Source organism: Felis catus, chromosome X, assembly GCF_018350175.1.
Source record: "Felis catus isolate Fca126 chromosome X, F.catus_Fca126_mat1.0, whole genome shotgun sequence".
Taxonomy (NCBI): Eukaryota; Metazoa; Chordata; class Mammalia; order Carnivora; family Felidae; genus Felis; species Felis catus.
In genome coordinates this window covers 85,223,741-85,241,790 of record NC_058386.1, presented here as the reverse complement: position 1 = coordinate 85,241,790, position 18,050 = coordinate 85,223,741, and the positions used below count along the sequence as shown (strand labels likewise).

At 37.1% G+C, this 18,050-nt stretch overlaps 1 protein-coding gene across 3 annotated transcripts in view; it reads right to left on the bottom strand.

Moving 5' to 3' along the window:
- IL1RAPL2 (interleukin 1 receptor accessory protein like 2) overlaps window positions 1-18,050 on the bottom strand; it is a 1,211,101-nt gene that overhangs the window by 296,005 nt on the left and 897,046 nt on the right. For all 3 annotated transcript variants that reach the window (XM_045051172.1, XM_045051173.1, XM_045051174.1), the window contains one exon: window positions 833-907. In XM_045051172.1, the coding sequence (XP_044907107.1) occupies window positions 833-907 (75 nt within the window). The remainder of the gene's footprint in view (window positions 1-832; window positions 908-18,050) is intronic.

The window sequence follows — 18,050 nt, the reverse complement described above, 5'->3', positions numbered from 1 at the left end:
TATAATTGGTAGGTACCACTACATTCACAGGTTTCAATAAATCATATTATCGAAATAAACCCAATACACTTCCAGTATATTTACTCAGTTGCCTTACTTAGAACTGAAGCAATAGAATTAAACCCTAGGTGGATGAAAGCTCACAAATGTTAAAGTACATGGTTTAGAGTAAAGGCCATGGTATGAAGAGATACTAATAGGCCTCTGAGTCTCAAGTTCACAGTTCTTGAAATATAAGGCTTACTGGTAGAGGACTCAAATATAAGGCTCAACACCTTGTGTCTTTATTTGAGACTGCAGTAAAATATTAGCACCAATAAATCAACTGGTTACTTTTACCAACACCAGATATTCATAAATCCTCAGGATCTCAACCTAAAAATAAGTTTTAAATAGCCCTGTAGTGTACTATTGGAAATAATATTATCAAATCATTTTACAAGTTGTACTGAGGGGCTCTTTTATTTTAAAAAGTGCTATTATCCAAGAGTTAATGTTCTCTAAATGAAAATTTTTGGCTAACAAGCATGAAAAGTTTTTTGTACTGGTTCCCAATGCATGACACCTATGAATCAATCAATCACAGAGTTAAAAAGCTCTGTCCTATAGCACATTTAATACCTAGTGGAACCAATTAGTATTACAATTCCTTGATGCAATTCAAACTCATTTCCTTAAACTATTAAACTGAATTCCAGGGTTATAAATGAGCAGACACAAATTGATTTGCATGTAATAACAGTGGCAATAAACCTTTCCTGGTTCATGTAATTTTCCCCATCTGTTAACAGAGAGCAAGTTTAGGATCTATTATTCCCAGAAGGGGACTTACCCAGCTGGACATCTATAACACTTGGCTGATTCTCCATGGGGAACAATGGCTTGGGAGGCTTGTCTGTGAGTAAAGCTAGAAGAGAAAATGAAAGAAGGTAATGGAAAAATTGAGATAAATTGCAGGATAAGAAAGATCCTATTGTGAATGATATTTAATGTTTGTAGACTTGATGGTGTGTAAACACTTATTAGACAGCGTTCATACTTGAGTTGTTACTCTATCCATACAATATCCATTTCCCAGCACATTTAGAGCACCATTGATTCACTGTAAATAGGTCATTTCAACAGCTACACTTTCAAACAAGATCAAACAAATGGACTATTTTGAGTGCTTTTTATAAGCTTGTAAGTAAATAAACATATATTTTAAATATATAATCAGATAAACATTAAATCTTCATTTGTACTTTGTGTTGTTAAATATCCTTAATGAAATACAACCCTAATAGACATTTCTAATAGACCTCTGAATCATGCCCCATTCTTCACTCAGCCTCTGAAACAATATAATAAAACACCGGTACCTTCATTAGGATAATGAATAAAAATACTGATTAACTTTTGTCCACTAGTCTTGTGCCAAATGTTAAGGAAGAAGGAATTAAAGCCTTTATATTTAACCTCAATTTATAATCTAGGACTATCAAACAGAATTAGCACACCAAAAGAAAGGAATAATAGAACAATGACTACCACCTAATGACAGATTGTATCATTTGAGCCATAAAACTGTGGTAAAGGAATGGAGAAGGGAGAGACCAAAATTAGCTGGCAGAGTTGGGGAAAGTTTTATGAAGGAAATGGGTTTCCATGTAGACCTTAAGGAATGGAAAAGATTTGGAAATGTAGAGAGTAAGGAAGAAGAAATTCAGGAAAGATTAACACAAACCAAGGAAGAGAGGTAGAACTTAGCAAGCATAATGTGACTAGAGGAAAATGATCTGGTGAGAAGGAGCTGGGTGGGGTACAGTGAAGAGCAAGTTGTTCATGATGTAGAATAATTAGAGCTCAATTCTGGAGGATCATGAGAAACATGCAGAGGAATTTGGACATGATGTAGTAGACTACAAGACCATTGAAAATTCGTGGAACAGCAACAAAAGACTCAAGGTAAGTGTTATCTAAAGATGATTGACTTCCTATATAGGATGGGTTAGAGGAGACAAAAACAGCTAAGAGGATGCAGTAATAACACAGTAGTAGGGAGGATGAAGAGTCATCAGTGGTGGAATCTAGGGAAATTTTTAAAAAGGCAAATTTGAAGGGCACCTAGAAGAAAGAAATGAGAGAACTTGGAACACAAATACAAAATGGTTTATGACAAAGCTTATATCAAGCTATTATTTATATCCTGAATTCCTTTTAACTGCTTCCATATTTATGACTTGCTTCAACTGTCCAACTAAACTCTTACCTATTAAAGGGAAATGGTTTATATGTCTTTGTAATTCACAAGAGACAGAATAGAGCTGGGCATATAAGAGATAAGCATTAAGCCATCATTAATTGACTGGCAATGGAATTCCCTATTGACATAAGGGAAGTTCATCTCATTTAGAAGAGAAGAAGAAACAAAAGTTGATCACATGACAGGTAAGGTTAGGAAAACATATCAATTTGGTCAGATTTCCAAAATAGTGGTTGATAACAAAGTGCACTTAGAAATTCACTGAGAAAGGAGCTTTACATTACACCAGCTTCATCTTTCTGATATCCAAACTGCTTGAAATGGGAAAATTTTAGTGAATTGTTCTTATTTTTCCAACAAATTTTTATTGATGGACTACAACACATCTTGTCCTAATAGAATCAAATGTACTTTTCTAACTTGGCACAAAAATAGACACATAGATCAATAGAACAGACAAGAATACCCAGAAATTAACCCACAACTATATGGTCAACTAATCTTTGACAAAGCAGGAAAAAATATCCAATGGGAAAAAGACAGTCTGTTCAACATATGGTGCTGGGAAAACTGGATAGCAGCATGCAAGGGATGAGACTGGACGACCTATACCATACACAAATATAAATCCAAAATGGTTTAAAAACCTAAATGTGAGAACTGAAAACATCAAAATCCTAGAGGAGAACAAAGGCAGTAAGCTCTTTAACATCAGCCATAGCAACTTCTTTCTAGATCTGTCTCCTGAGGCAAGGGAAACAAAAGTAAAAATAAACTATTGGGGGGGTACATGGGTAGCTCAGTTGGTTAAGCCTCCGATTTCAGTTCAGGTCATGATCTCAGTTTGTGGATTCAAGCCCCATGGTGGGCTTTGTGTTGACAGAGTGAAGTCTGCTTCCAATTCTGTCTCCCTCTCTCTCTGCCCCTCCCCACTCATGCACACACACACACACACACACACACACAACACACACACACATACACACACACTCACACTCTCCCTATCTCTCTCAAAAATAAACATTAAGAAAATATAAATAAATAAATAAATAAATAAATAAATAAATAAATAAAGTAAGTATTGGGACTTAAAGAAAAAAAAAAACTTCCCAGTGAAGGAAATAATCAAAGAAACTAAAAAGCAACCTACAGAATGGGAGAAGGTATTTGCAAATGACATATCTGATAACAGGTTAGTATCCAAAATCTATAAAGAACTTAAATTAACCACACATAAAATGAATAATCCAATTTAAATAAATGGGCAGAATGAATAGGTATTTTTCCTAAGACATGATGACCAACAGACACATGAAGGATGCTCAACATCACTGATAATTAGGGAAATGCAAATGAAAACCACACTGAGATATCACTCCACCCCTGTCAGAATGGTTAAAATCAATAATACAAGAAACAACAGGTGCTGGAGAGGTTGTGGAGAAAGGAGAACATTCCTGGCACTGTTGGTGGGAATGTAAACTGGTGTAGCCATTCTGGAAAACAGTATGGAGGTTCCTGAAAAAGTTAAAAGTAGAAGTACCTTGGGCACCCAGCTGGTTCAGTCAGGAGAGCATGTGACTCTTGATCTCAGGTTTGTGGGTTCGAACCCCATGTTGGGTGTAGAGATTACTTAAATAAATAAATAAATTTTAAAAAGAACTACCTTATTATCTAGCAATGCACTACTAGATATTTACAAAAAAAAGGAAAAATACTAATTCAAAGGGATATATACATACCTGAATATTTTTGCAGCATTATCTGTAAGAGCCACATTATGGAAACAGCCCAAGTGTCCAACTGATGAATGGATACAGAAGAGGTGATATGTATATACATATATATATGTACACACACACACACACACACATATACATATATATACATGTATACACACACACATATATACATGTATATATACGTGTATATACACATGTATGTATACACACACACGCATGCGCACACAATGGACAATTACTCAGCCATAAAAAATAATGAAATCTTGCCATTTGCAATGGCATTGATGGAGCTAGAGAGTATTATGCTAAGCAAAATAAGTCAGCCACAGAAAGACAAATACCACATTATTTCACTCATAGGTGTAGTTTAAAAAAAAACAAAACGAACCAAGGAGAAAAAAAGAAACAGGGAAGCAAATCAAGAAACAGACTCTTAACTATAGAGAACAAACTGATGGTTACTAGAGGGGAGGTGGGTGAGGGAATCAGTTAAGGTGATGGGGATTAAGGAGTGCACTTGTGATGAGCTGATTTGGGCATAATGTAGACAAACATACAAATATAATATGTATAGTTTTCATTACCTAAATATTTCAGTTACCCTTAATAATCTGATATTTGTTTATTATTTTTTTATTTATGAGAGAGAGAGAGAGAGAGATAGAGAGAGAAAGCCTGAGTGGGGGAGATGGGCACAAGGAGAGAGAACCTTAAGCAGGCTCCGTGTTCAGTGTGGAGCCTGACATGGGGCTCAATCCCATGACTCTGGGATCATGACCTGAGCTTAAATCAAGAGTTAGATTCTCAACTGACTAACCCATCCAGGCTCCCCAATAATCTGGTATTTCAATATTATTTGGAACTTAAAGGATATACTTTAAACAAAATTTAAATATTTGAACTTAAAATCCAGTCATAAAAGACATTTGATTTCATTGTTCTTTGTTACTCTTTGTAAGAGCAAAATATTAGAAACAACCATAATATCCATCAGTAGGACAGTAGTTAAAAAATATGGTGCTTTCATATACTGATATGATGCAGCTATTTAAAATAATTAGGTAAATCTGTACATCTGTTATAAAAAGATCTCCAAGATAAACTTTTCAACAGTGTGCATAGCATACTATCCTGCGTATAAAAATAAAACTATGTGTGTTTGTATGTGCCCATGTGTATTCACATATGTGTTTAAGTATGTAATATTTCTGAATGGATACATGTAAAAATGATTAACAGTGATATCCTCTGAAGAAAGGAATTGGGTGGCTGAAGAATGGTGGAGGGGGGTAAAGACAGTCAGAGGAAAATTTAATTTTGACTATATGCTTTTCCTACATTTTGAACAACATGCATATACTGGGTATTCAAAACATGAAAAAAACTAAAATTAAATAAAATCTAGCCACTTTCATTTTATTTATAAAAATAATTTTGATTTCTGTGTATAATTATTCTCAATTTGCCTTACACATCCAGATTATAGACATTTAGCCTATTAGAAATTCTTCTTAGTGTTATTTTCAACTATATCTTGCCTCCAAATGAATTAATTGGAACGTGATTGGTGGGAAGCAACTGTAAGTATTGTATTTCATGCTCAAAGATACATATCTTGTCCAATTTTTATCAGGATATGAATTTGGAGTCATTGTTGTTCTTCATCCTCACCTCTTGCCATAGATTATGGATACATTTACCCTGATTTCATTATTGTTACATGCCAATTACTGAAGTGATATTTATTAACAGAAATGATAATATTAATTGTCTACATTTATAGGCAGTTCATAATTTTCAAAGTGCTTTCAGATACATTAGTTCATGTTGTCTACACAATGACCTTGTAAAGTAAAGAAGATAGTTACAATATGGCCAATTTAGAGATGAAGCTAAATGAGGGTTACATTATCTCATTTGGTGCCCCCTTGTGACCAAAAGCCCCCATTTGCAGAACTGCCAGAAAGATAAAAGTTGTAGGCAGGAGACAGGTACAAGTGCTCAATACTGAACCAATGGTTTTAGCCTCTTTGACTACACACTAAGCTAAGTTTCCTAGATCCATGGGAATGGCTTTGTTTCAAATGGCCGACAGAGACCTGATTCCTGTAGGACATTCCACACACATACATTTTCCCCCTAAACCCATAAATAAAAGGGGATGAATTTACGCTTACCCTAACACATCCCAGTGTTATATATGGGTGTGGAGCCTCATTAAATTCCAATATCATGTATAGGCATGGTAATTGCCAAGATGTGCAGGACATTTGTGATGATAAAACAGCAACTGTAGCAGTTCATCTGGATCCTGACCACCAGCCCAGAGACAAATCTATCAGCACCCAGTGTAATTATATAGCATTTGCAGATTAGCTAGAGCACATGCTGCCATGGAAAGACAAACTCATTTCTTTCTTCTTTTTAAAAATTTCATCTGAAATTCACAGTTACTATTTGAGAAATGAATGGGAGAGCTGTCAGTACCAGGGCCCCTGAACAACAGAGTGAAGATTTACATTTTTATTAGAAAACTTATCCTGGACCTCTATAGGGACTAATTTGGGGTCTGTTCTAGTCTTTGAATTTGCTGCTCAAGCTTCATGTTTTGATTGAAAGAATGAGAGCAAGCAATGCAGTTTAGTACTAATGTTTCAGTCTACAATTTCTCCCCTGCATTTTCCTTTGTAGCTGCTTCTGCTTAATTATCCTTAAATATAATTGCTCTACCGAGTCTATCATGATAGTAGTCTTAATATACTAGTGAAACTATTACTGTTCCTGACTGCTTCTTCCTAAAGCTAGGTCTTATGTGTTTGACAATAACTGAATTTCCTGAGGAGAATGCCCAATTTGGCTTTCTGTTTCCTATTATAGTTAAAGGTTTTTTCTACCTGACTGAAATGACTGATCAATATCCATGAACATAGTATAAGAAATAAGTAGAATTGTTTGAATAAATCAATTTGACCATATTGCCTATTACATACTGTTATGACACACTGTCATACGATGACGTCCTCTTAAGTTGTTAATTTGTCTATTTAACTAGACTTGCCAGAGAACTACATGGGAAGGAGTAGGACAGCTATACACAAAGGACACTAAATGTATGAGCACACTTGGGTCATAAAGTAATTCATTAATTTCTATGAATGAAGCCATTGCGGAATGTGAATGTTAAGGTTAATGAAATGGATCCCTTCAAATCCATTCAACACACCAACAACACTGAAATCACATTCCAAAATCACTATTTTCATCACAACATTTAGCCACTGAAAGTCTACCAATGCCTCCTGTATTTACAAGAGGATAAAATCTGAAACTGTCAGCTGGGAACATAAAGAAAGCCTCAAAATAACCTTTAAAAAACCTTCCTGCCTTGTTACCCACACTTCTATTTTATCACTCCTAGGTCAAGTTACTTTCATTATTTGTCCCTTAACACATTGCATTAATTTCCAACTCTGCATCTTGGCTTAAACAGTTTCCCTGAGCTTGAAAACAAATAATAATAGCTACCATAGTTATCATTTATTTAGCATCTACTGTGTGCTAAGCACTGTTCTAAGGCATTTTATATTACATTTTACAAATAACTTTTCAAAAGTCAAGCAGCTTCTGTCTGACTTGTAACACAGAAATCTCAAGTGGCTTCTGTCTGATTTCACCATGCCCACAATGATTCTCTAAGAACTTTGTTTTGTGTCATCCCAAGTCCTATCTATCCTCCAAAAGCCAGTCATGCATTGTCCAGAAAACCTCCCCTAAAAAAAAGCCCAAGCTAATTTTTACTCTGGTTAGGCTGAAAATGAAATTGCAAAGCATTTACTATTTCTTTGAACCCCTTATTTGGTTCATAGCAAACATACGCTTCTTTGAATACAAATTAAACCTCACTTTATGTGGGTATGTCTGGTCTCCCTGACTAGATTTTTAAGCTCCTGGAAGACAAGTATCATAACTCAAATAACCCAGCAATTAAGATAGTGTCTGACACTGTGGAACAAATAAACACAATCTCAAAGTTAAGTTTTCTATGATATTCGTTCTCTAAAGACAGGTACTTTCCACAGGGCTCTTAGGTTACAATGAACAGAAACAAGGGTGCCTGGGTGGCTCAGTCGGTTAAGCATCTGACTTTTGGTTTCCGCTCAGGTCATGGTCTCACAGTTTCATGGGCTCAAGCTCTGTGTTTGGCTCTGCACTGGCAGGGAGGAGCCAGCTTGGGATTTTTCTCTCTTTCCTTCTCTCTGCCCTCTCACTAATCACTCTGTCTCTGACTCTCTCAAAAACAAACAAACAAACAAAAAACAGTGAACAAGAACAAATTTTTGCAAATTTAAGCAAAAAAAGAATTTATCAGAAGGACGCCTCAATGATGGACATGATGTCTGAGGAACTAAGTTTAGAGATAGAAAAGGAAACAGGTTGGGTCTAGCTGAACAGGCAAAAAGAAATACAAGGCACTTTCTTCTTGATCTCATCAACAAATTGAATTTACTATAATTGGTTTTATGTTTCCTTTTAACTGTTTTGTATTGTGTTGTGTCTTGTTCTTTGTCCTTGTGTCACCGTGATCAAGAATCAAAGTCCCAGGAAAGAGGCTTAATGGACAAGTTTTGTTTTGTTTTTTGTTTTTTTTTTTTAATTTCCTTTATCTATTTCATCCATTCCTCACCCCCTCCACTCTGGCAATCACTAGTTTGTTCTCTTTAACAGTCTGTTTGTATATTTTGGTTTTTAGATTCCACATGAGTAACTTATATGGTTTCTGTCTTTCTTTGACTTATTTCACTTAGCATAATACTTTCTAGGTTCATCCATGTTGTAACAAATGGCAAGATCTCATTCTTTTTATGAATAAGTAATATTCCATTTTCTTTATCCATTCATCTATCAATGGATGCTTGGGGTGCATCCATATCTTTGCTATTACAAACAATGCTGTAATAAACATAGGGATGCATGTAACTTTTCAAATCAGTGTTTTTGTTTTCTTTTGGTAAATACCCAATAATGGGATTATTAGATCACATGGTATTTCTATGTTTAATTTTTTGAGAAAACTTCATACTGTTTTCCACTGGTTTCACCAATTTACATTCCCACCAACAGTGTACAAGGGTTTCCTTTTCTCTATACCCTCATCAATATTTGTTATTTCTTTTCTTTTTGATACTAGCCATTCTGACTGATGTGAGGTGATATTGTGGTTTTGATTTGCATTTACCTGATGATTGGTGATGCTGAGTATCTTTTCATGTGTCTCTTGGCCATCTCTAAGTCTTCTTTAGAAAAATGTTTATTCAGGTCCTCTGCACACTTTTTATTCATACAGTTTGTTGTGTGTGTGTGTGTGTGTGTGTGTGTATTGAGTTCTTTAAGTTCTTTATATATTTTGCATATTAACTGCTTATTGGATACGTCATTTGCAAATACCTTCTCCCACTTATTAGGTTTCCTTTTTGTTTTGTTGATGATTTCTTTTGCTGTGAAAAAAGCTTTTTCTTTTTCTTTGTTTTGTTTTCCTTGCCTGAGGAGACATACCCATAAATATGTTGCTAGGGCTGATTTCCAAGAGATTATTGCCTATATTTTATTTTAGGAGTTTTATATGGTTTCAGGCCTTACATTTAGTTCTTTAATCCAAATTCAGTTTATTTTTGTGAATGATATAAGAAAGTGGTCCAATTTTATTCTTTGCCATGTAGCTGTCCAATTTTCCCAACACCATTTATTGAAAAAACTGTCTTTCCCCAATTGTATATTCTTGCCTCTTTTGTCATAGATGAATCTGTCATTCATTAATGTACCATTAGTGTGGGTATATTTTTTGGGCACCCATTCTGTTCCATTAATATATGTTTCTATTTTTGTTTAAGTACCATATTGTTTTGATTACTTTAGCTTTGAAGTATATCTTGAATTCTTGGATTATGATACTTCCAGCATTATTCTTCCTTCTGAAGATTGCTTTGACTATTCAGGGTCCAGCATTGTTCTTCTTTTTCAAGATTGCTTTGACTATACAGAGTCTTTTGTGGTTCCATACAAATTTTAGATTATTTGCCCTGGTTATGTGAAAAATGCTTTTGCTATTTTGATAGGGATTGAATTGAATCTGCAGATTACTTTGGGTAATATGGACATTTTAACAATATTAATTCTCCAATCCATAAGAATGGTATATCTTTCCATTTATTTGTGTAATGTTCAATTTCTTTCATGATTGTCTTACACTTTTGAGAGCACAATTCTTTCATCTCCTTGGTTAAGTTCATTCCTAAGTATTTTGTTATTTTTGGTGCATTAATTGGATTGTTTCCTTAATTTCTCTTTCTGCTACTTCATTATTAGTGTATAGGAATATAACAGATTTCTGTACATTAATTTTGTATCCTGAAACTTTACCAAATTCATGTGTTAGTTCTAACAGGTTTTCTTTTTTTTTTTTTGGAATCTTTAGAGTTTTCTATATATGGTATTTTTTCATCTGAAAATAGTGAGAATTTTACTTCTTCCTTACCAATGCAGATGTCTTTTATTTATTTTTCTTTTCTGATTGCTATAGCTAGGACTTCCAGTACTGTGTTGAATAAAAGTCGTGCGAGCAGACATACTTCTTCTGTTCCTGATCATACAGGGAAAGCATTCAGTTTATTGCCATTGAGTGTAATGTTAGCTGTTAATTTTTCATATACAGTCTTTGTCATGTTGAACTATGTATGCTCTAAACCAACTTTGTTGAGTTTTTATCATAAATGGCACTGCACTTTGTCAGAGGCTTTTTCTGCATCTGTTGAGATGATCATATGTTTTTTCTCCTTCCTCTTGTTAATGTGATGTATCACATTGACCAATTTGTGAATATTGAACCACTCTTGCATGCCTGGAATAAATCTCACTGCATCATGGTGAAAAATCTTTTTTAATGTATTGTGTAATTTTGTTGGCTAATATTTTGTTGAGGATTTTTTCATTTATGTTCATCAGAGATATAAGCCTGTAGTTTTCTTTTTTCATATTGCCTTTTTCTGGTTTTGGTATCAGGGTAGTGCCAGACTCAGAATGAATTTGGAAAATTTCCTTCCTCTTCTATATTTTGGAAGAGTTTGAGAAAAACAGGAGGTAACTGTTTAAATGCTTAATGGAATTCACCTGTGAAGCCATCCCATCCTGGGTTTTGTTTGTTGGGATTTTTTATCACTGATTCAATTTCATTAATAGTAACTGGTCTTTTCAAATTTTCTGTTAATTTCTGATTAAGTTTTGGAAGATCATATTTTTTTTGAGGATTTATCCATTTTTTCTAGGTTATCTTCTTTGTTGGCATATACTTTTTTATAATATTATCTTTTTTTTTAATATATGAAATTTATTGTCAAATTGGTTTCCATACAACACCCAGTGCTCATCCCAAAAGGTGCCCTCCTCAATACCCATCAGCCACCCTCCCCTCCCTCCCACCCCCCATCAACCTTCAGTTTGTTCTCAGTTTTTAACAGTCTCTTATGTTTTGGCTCTCTCCCACTCTAACCTCTTTTTTTTTTTTCCTTCCCTTCCCCCATGGGTTTCTGTTAAGTTTCTCAGGATCCACATAAGAGTGAAACCATATGGTATCTGTCTTTCTGTATGGCCTATTTCACTTAGCATCACACTCTCCAGTTCCATCCACGTTGCTACAAAAGGCCATATTTCATTTTTTCTCATTGCCACGTAGTATTCCATTGTGTATATAAACCACAATTTCTTTATCCATTCATCAGTTGATGGACATTTAGGCTCTTTCCATAATTTGGCTATTGTTGAGAGTGCTGCTATGAACATTGGGGTACAAGTGCCCCTATGCATCAGTACTCCTGTATCCCTTGAATAAATTCCTAGCAGTGCTATTGCTGGGTCATAGGATAGGTCTATTTTTAATTTTCTGAGGAACCTCCACACTCGTTTCCAGAGCGGCTGCACCAGTTTGCATTCCCACCAACAGTGCAAGAGGGTTCCCGTTTCTCCACATCCTCTACAGCATCTATAGTCTCCTGATTTGTTCATTTTGGCCACTCTGGGGTGAGGTGATATCTGAGTGTGGTTTTGATTTGTATTTCCCTGATAAGAAGCCACGTGGAACATCTTTTCATGTGCCTATTGGCCATCCGGATGTCTTCTTAGAGAAGTGTCTTTTCATGTTTTCTGCCCATTTCTTCACCAGGTTATGTGTTTTTCGGGTGTGGAGTTTGGTGAGCTCTTTATAGATTTTGGATACTAGCCCTTTGTCTGATATGTCATTTGCAAATATCTTTTCCCATTCTGTTGGTTGCCTTTTAGTTTTGTTGGTTGTTTCCTTTGCTGTGCAGAAGCTTTTTATCTTCATAAGATCCCAGTAATTCACTTTTGCTTTTAATTCCCTTGCCTTTGGGGATGTGTCGAGCAAGAGATTGCTACGGCTGAGGTCAGAGAGGTCTTTTCCTGCTTTCTCCTCTAAGGTTTTGATGGCTTCCTGTCTCACATTCAGGTCCTTTATCCATTTTGAGTTTATTTTTGTGAATGGTGTGAGAAAGTGGTCTAGTTTCAACCTTCTGCATGTTGCTGTCCAGTTCTCCCAGCACCATTTGTTAAAGAGACTGTCTTTATTCCATTGGATGTTCTTTCCTGCTTTGTCAAAGATGAGTTGGCCATACGTTTGTGGGTCTAGTTCTGGGGTTTCTATTCTATTCCATTGGTCTATGTGTCTGTTTTTGTGCCAATACCATGCTGTCTTGATGATGACAGCTTTGTAGTAGAGGCTAAAGTCTGGGATTGTGATGCCTCCTGCTTTGGTCTTCTTCTTCAAAATTCCTTTGGCTATTCGGGGCCTTTTGTGGTTCCATATGAATTTTAGGATGGCTTGTTCTAGTTTCGAGAAGAATGCCGGTGCAATTTTGATTGGGATTGCATTGAATGTGTAGATAGCTTTGGGTAGTATTGACATTTTGACAATATTTATTTTTCCAATCCATGAGCAGGGAATGTCTTTCCATTTCTTTATATCTTCTTCAATTACCTTCATAAGCTTTCTATAGTTTTCAGCATACAGATCTATTACATCTTTGGTTAGATTGATTCCTAGGTATTTTATGCTTCTTGGTGCAATTGTGAATGGTATCAGTTTCTTTGTCTTTCTGTTGCTTCATTGTTAGTGTATAAGAATGCAACTGATTTCTGTACATTGATTTTGTATCCTACAACTTTGCTGAATTCATGTATCAGTTCTAGCAGACTTTTGGTGGAGTCTATTGGATTTTCCATGTATAATATCATGTCATCTGCAAAGAGCGAAAGCTTGACTTCATCTTTGCCAATTTTGATGCCTTTGATTTCCTTTTGTTGTCTGATTGCTGATGCTAGAACTTCCAGCACTATGTTAAACAACAGCGGTGAGAGTGGGCATCCCTGTCGTGTTCCTGATCTCAGGGAAAAAGCTCTCAGTTTTTCCCCGTTGAGGATGATGTTAGCTGTGGGCTTTTCATAAATGGCTTTTATGATCTTTAAGTATGTTCCTTCTATCCCGACTTTCTCAAGGGTTTTTATTAAGAAAGGGTGCTGCATTTTGTCAAAGGCCTTTTCTGCATTGATTGACAGGATCACATGGTTCTTCTCTATTTTTTCTGTTAATGTGATGTATCACGTTGATTGATTTGCGAATGTTGAACCAGCCCTGCATCCCAAGAATGAATCCCACTTGATCATGGTGAATAATTCTTTTTATATGCTGTTGAATTCGATTTGCTAGTATCTTATTGAGAATTTTTGCATCCATATTCATCAGGGATATTGGCGTGTAGTTCTCTTTTTTTACTGGATCTCTGTCTGGTTTAGGAATCAAAGTAATCCTGGCTTCATAGAATGAGTCTGGAAGTTTTCCTTCCGTTTCTATTTCTTGGAATAGCTTGAGAAGGATAGGTATTATTTCTGCTTTAAACGTCTGGTAGAACTCCCCTGGGAAGCCATCTGGTCCTGGACTCTTATTTGTTGGGATATTTTTGATAACCGATTCAATTTCTTCACTGGCTATGGGTCTGTTCAAGCTTTCTATTTCCTCCTGATTGAGTTTTGGAAGAGTGTGGGTGTTTAGGATTTTGTCCATTTCTTCCAGGTTGTCCAATTTGATGGCATATAATTTTTCATAGTATTCCCTGATAATTGTTTGTATCTCTGAGGGATTGGTTGTAATAATTCCATTTTCATTCATGATTTTATCATCTTGGGTCATCTCCCTTTTCTTTTTGAGAAGCCTGGCTAGAGGTTTGTCAATTTTGTTTATTTTTTCAAAAAACCAACTCTTGGTTTCGTTGATCTGCTCTACAGTTTTTTTAGATTCTATATTGTTTATTTCTGCTCTGATCTTTATCATTTCTCTTCTTCTGCTGGGTTTAGGCTGCCTTTGCTGTTCTGCTTCTAGTTCCTTTAGGTGTGCTGTTAGATTTTGTATTTGGGATTTGTCTTGTTTCTTGAGATAGGCCTGGATTGCAATGTATTTTCCTCTCAGGACTGCCTTCACTGCGTCCCAAAGCGTTTGGATTGTTGTATTTTCATTTTCGTTTGTTTCCATATATTTTTTCATTTCTTCTCTAATTGCCTGGTTGACCCACTCATTCATTAGTAGGGTGTTCTTTAACCTCCATGCTTTTGGAGGTTTTCCAGACTTTTTCCTGTGGTTGATTTCAAGCTTCATAGCATTGTGGTCTGAAAGTATGCATGGTATAATTTCAATTCCTGTATACTTATGAAGGGCTGTTTTGTGACCCAGTATATGATCTATCTTGGAGAATGATCCATGTGCACTCGAGAAGAAAGTATACTCTGTTGCTTTGGGATGCAGAGTTCTAAATATATCTGTCAAGTCCATCTGATCCAATGTCTCATTCAGGGCCCTTGTTTCTTTATTGACCGTGTGTCTAGATAATCTATCCATTTCTGTAAGTGGGGTGTTAAAGTCCCCTGCAATTACCACATTCTTCTCAATAAGGTTGCTTATGGTTATGAGTAATTGTTTTATATATTTGGGGGCTCCCGTATTCGGCGCATAGACATTTATAACTGTTAGCTCTTCCTGATGGATAGACCCTGTAATTATTATATAATGTCCTTCTTCATCTCTTGTTACAGCCTTTAATTTAAAGTCTAGTTTGTCTGATATAAGTATGGCTACTCCAGCTTTCTTTTGGCTTCCAGTAGCATGATAAATAGTTCTCCATGCCCTCACTCTCAATCTAAAGGTGTCCTCAGATCTAAAATGAGTCTTTTGTAGACAGCAAAGAGATGGGTTTTGTTTTTTTATCCATTCTGATACCCTATGTCTTTTGGTTGGCGCATTTAGTCCAGTTACATTCAGTGTTATTATAGAAAGATACGGGTTTAGAGTCATTGTGATGTCTGTATGTTTTATGCTTGTAGTGATGTCTCTGGGACTTTGTCTCACAGGATCCCCCTTAGGATCTCTTGTTGGGCTGGTTTAGTGGTGACAAATTCCTTCAGTTTTTGCTTGTTTGGGAAGAGCTTTATCTCTCCTTCTATTCTAAATGACAGACTTGCTGGGTAAAGGATTCTCGGCTGCATATTTTTTCTGTCTAACACACTGAAAATATCGTACCAATCCTTTCTGGCCTGCCAAGTTTCAAAAGAGAGATCAGTCACGAGTCTTATTGGTCTCCCTTTATATGTGAGGGCACGTTTATTCCTTGCTGCTTTCAGAATTTTCTCTTTATCCTTGTATTTTGCCAGTTTCACTGTGATATGTCGTGCAGAAGATCGATTCAAGTTATGTCTGAAGGGAGTTCTCTGTGCCTCTTGGATTTCAATGCCTTTTTCCTTCCCCAGTTCAGGGAAGTTCTCAGCTATTATTTCTTCAAGTACCCCTTCATCACCTTTCCCTCTCTCTTCCTCCTCTGGGATACCAATTATGCGTATATTATTATTTTTTTTTTTAGTGTATCACTTAGTTCTCTAATTTTCCCCTCATACTCCTGGATTTTTTTAATCTCTCTCTCAGCATCCTCTTTTTCCATAACTTTATCTTCTAGTTCACCTATGCTCTCCTGTGCCTCTTCAATCCGAGCTGTAGTCGTTTCCATTTTGTTTTGCATTTCGTTTAAAGCGCTTTTCAGCTCCTCGTGACTGTTCCTTAGTCCCTTGATCTCTGTAGCAAGAGATTCTCTGCTGTCCTCTATACTGTTTTCAAGCCCAGAGATTAATTTTATGACTATTATTCTAAATTCACTTTCTGTTTTATTATTTAAATCCTTTTTGATCAGCTCATTAGCTGATTCTTCTGAGGAGAATTCTTCCGTTTGGTCATTTTGGATAGTCCCTGGAGTGGTGAGGACCTGCAGGGCACTTCCCCTGTGCTGTGGTGTATAACTGGAGTTGGTGGGCGGGGCCGCAGTCAGACCTGATGTCTGCCCCCAGCCCACCGCTGGGGCCACCATCAGACTGGTGTGTGCCTTCTCTTCCCCTCTCCTAGGGGCGGGATTCACTGTGGGGTGGCATGGCCCGTCTGGGCTACTTGCACACTGTCAGGCTTGTGGTGCTGGGGATCTGGCGTATTAGCTGGGGTGGGTAGGCAAAGTGCACGGGGGCAGGTGGGGCAGGCTTAGCTCGCTTCTCCTTTGGTGATCCACTTCAGAAGGGGCCTTGTGGCAGCAGGAGGGAGTCAGATCCGCTGCCGGAGGTTTGGCTCTGCAGAAGCACTGAGTTGGGTGTTTGCGCCAAGCAAGCAAATTCCCTGGCAGGAACTGGTTCCCTTTGGGATTTTGGCTGGGGGATGGGCGGGGGAGATGGCGCTGGCAAGCGCCTTTGTTCCCCACCAAACTGAGCTCTGTCGTCCAGGGGCTCAGCAGCTCTCCCTCCCTTTGTCCTCCAGCCTTCCCGCTTTCTGAGCAGAGCTGTTAACTTATGACCTCCCAGAGGCTAAGTCGCGCTTGCTCTGGGAACACACTCCCTCCCACCGGCCCCTCTGCTTTTGCAAGCCAGACTCGGGGGCTCTGCTTGGCCGGCACGCCGCCCCTCCGCCCCGGCTCCCTCCCGCCAGTCTGTGGAGTGCGCACTGCCTCGACGCCCTTCCTACCCTCTTCCGTGGGCCTCTCGTCTGCACTTGGCTCCGGGGAGACTCCGTTCTGCTAATCCTCTGGTGGTTTTCTGGGTTATTTAGGCAGGTGTAGGTGGAATCTAAGTGATCAGCAGGACGCTCGGTGAGCCCAGCGTCCTCCTACGCCATCTTCCTAGCTTGTCCCTAAAATATTATCTTATAATTATTTGTATTTATGTTGTATCATGTGTGAATAAACAAGTTTTGAGCTGCCCTAGCCAAGACTGCAGGTATACCTTCAGGAAAAGAAAGATTTCATAAAGCAGGATTTCTCAACACTATTAAACTTTCATTTGAAGGTAGTTCTCTGTTGCATGTGACTGTCTTATGCATTGTAAAATTTTTAGCAGCATCCCTGGCCTTTACTCACTAAATGCAGTAGCATCTTCCCCAAGTTGTGATAACCAAATTTGTTTCCAGACATTGTAAAATGCCCACTGTGGAGCAAAATCACCCATGGTTAAAAACAATTTCCCTCCAGGAAACTTATTGAGAATCTTGGGGGAAAAGACTTGGGAACAGTCTTTATGTGGGAAACAAAATTGAGATCCTAACTAAGCAAATTAGATCTAGGAAGGGCCAGGAATCTTGTTAACATCACTAAAGATTTCCTGTAATCATGAAGGGAGATTAGCTAAGCCTAGTCAAAGTAGTTGACTACTTTCAAGATTTCATAAATTGAACACAGAATGAATCCAGAAATTGCTGATCTCTGGAAACATCATACAAACTTTAACCTTTTAAAAGAAATATATCTTTCTGAATTAACTATATAGACTTCCTAATTCTGAATTATGATGCACACATTTTACGGCCACTTAGTGAATCTCAAGTCACATATATTACAAGTATTTTATTTCTAAGATCACTAGGCTGAAAGTCCTTGAAATTAGATGAGCATACAGGAAAAACTACACAATAAAAATGATTATTTAAT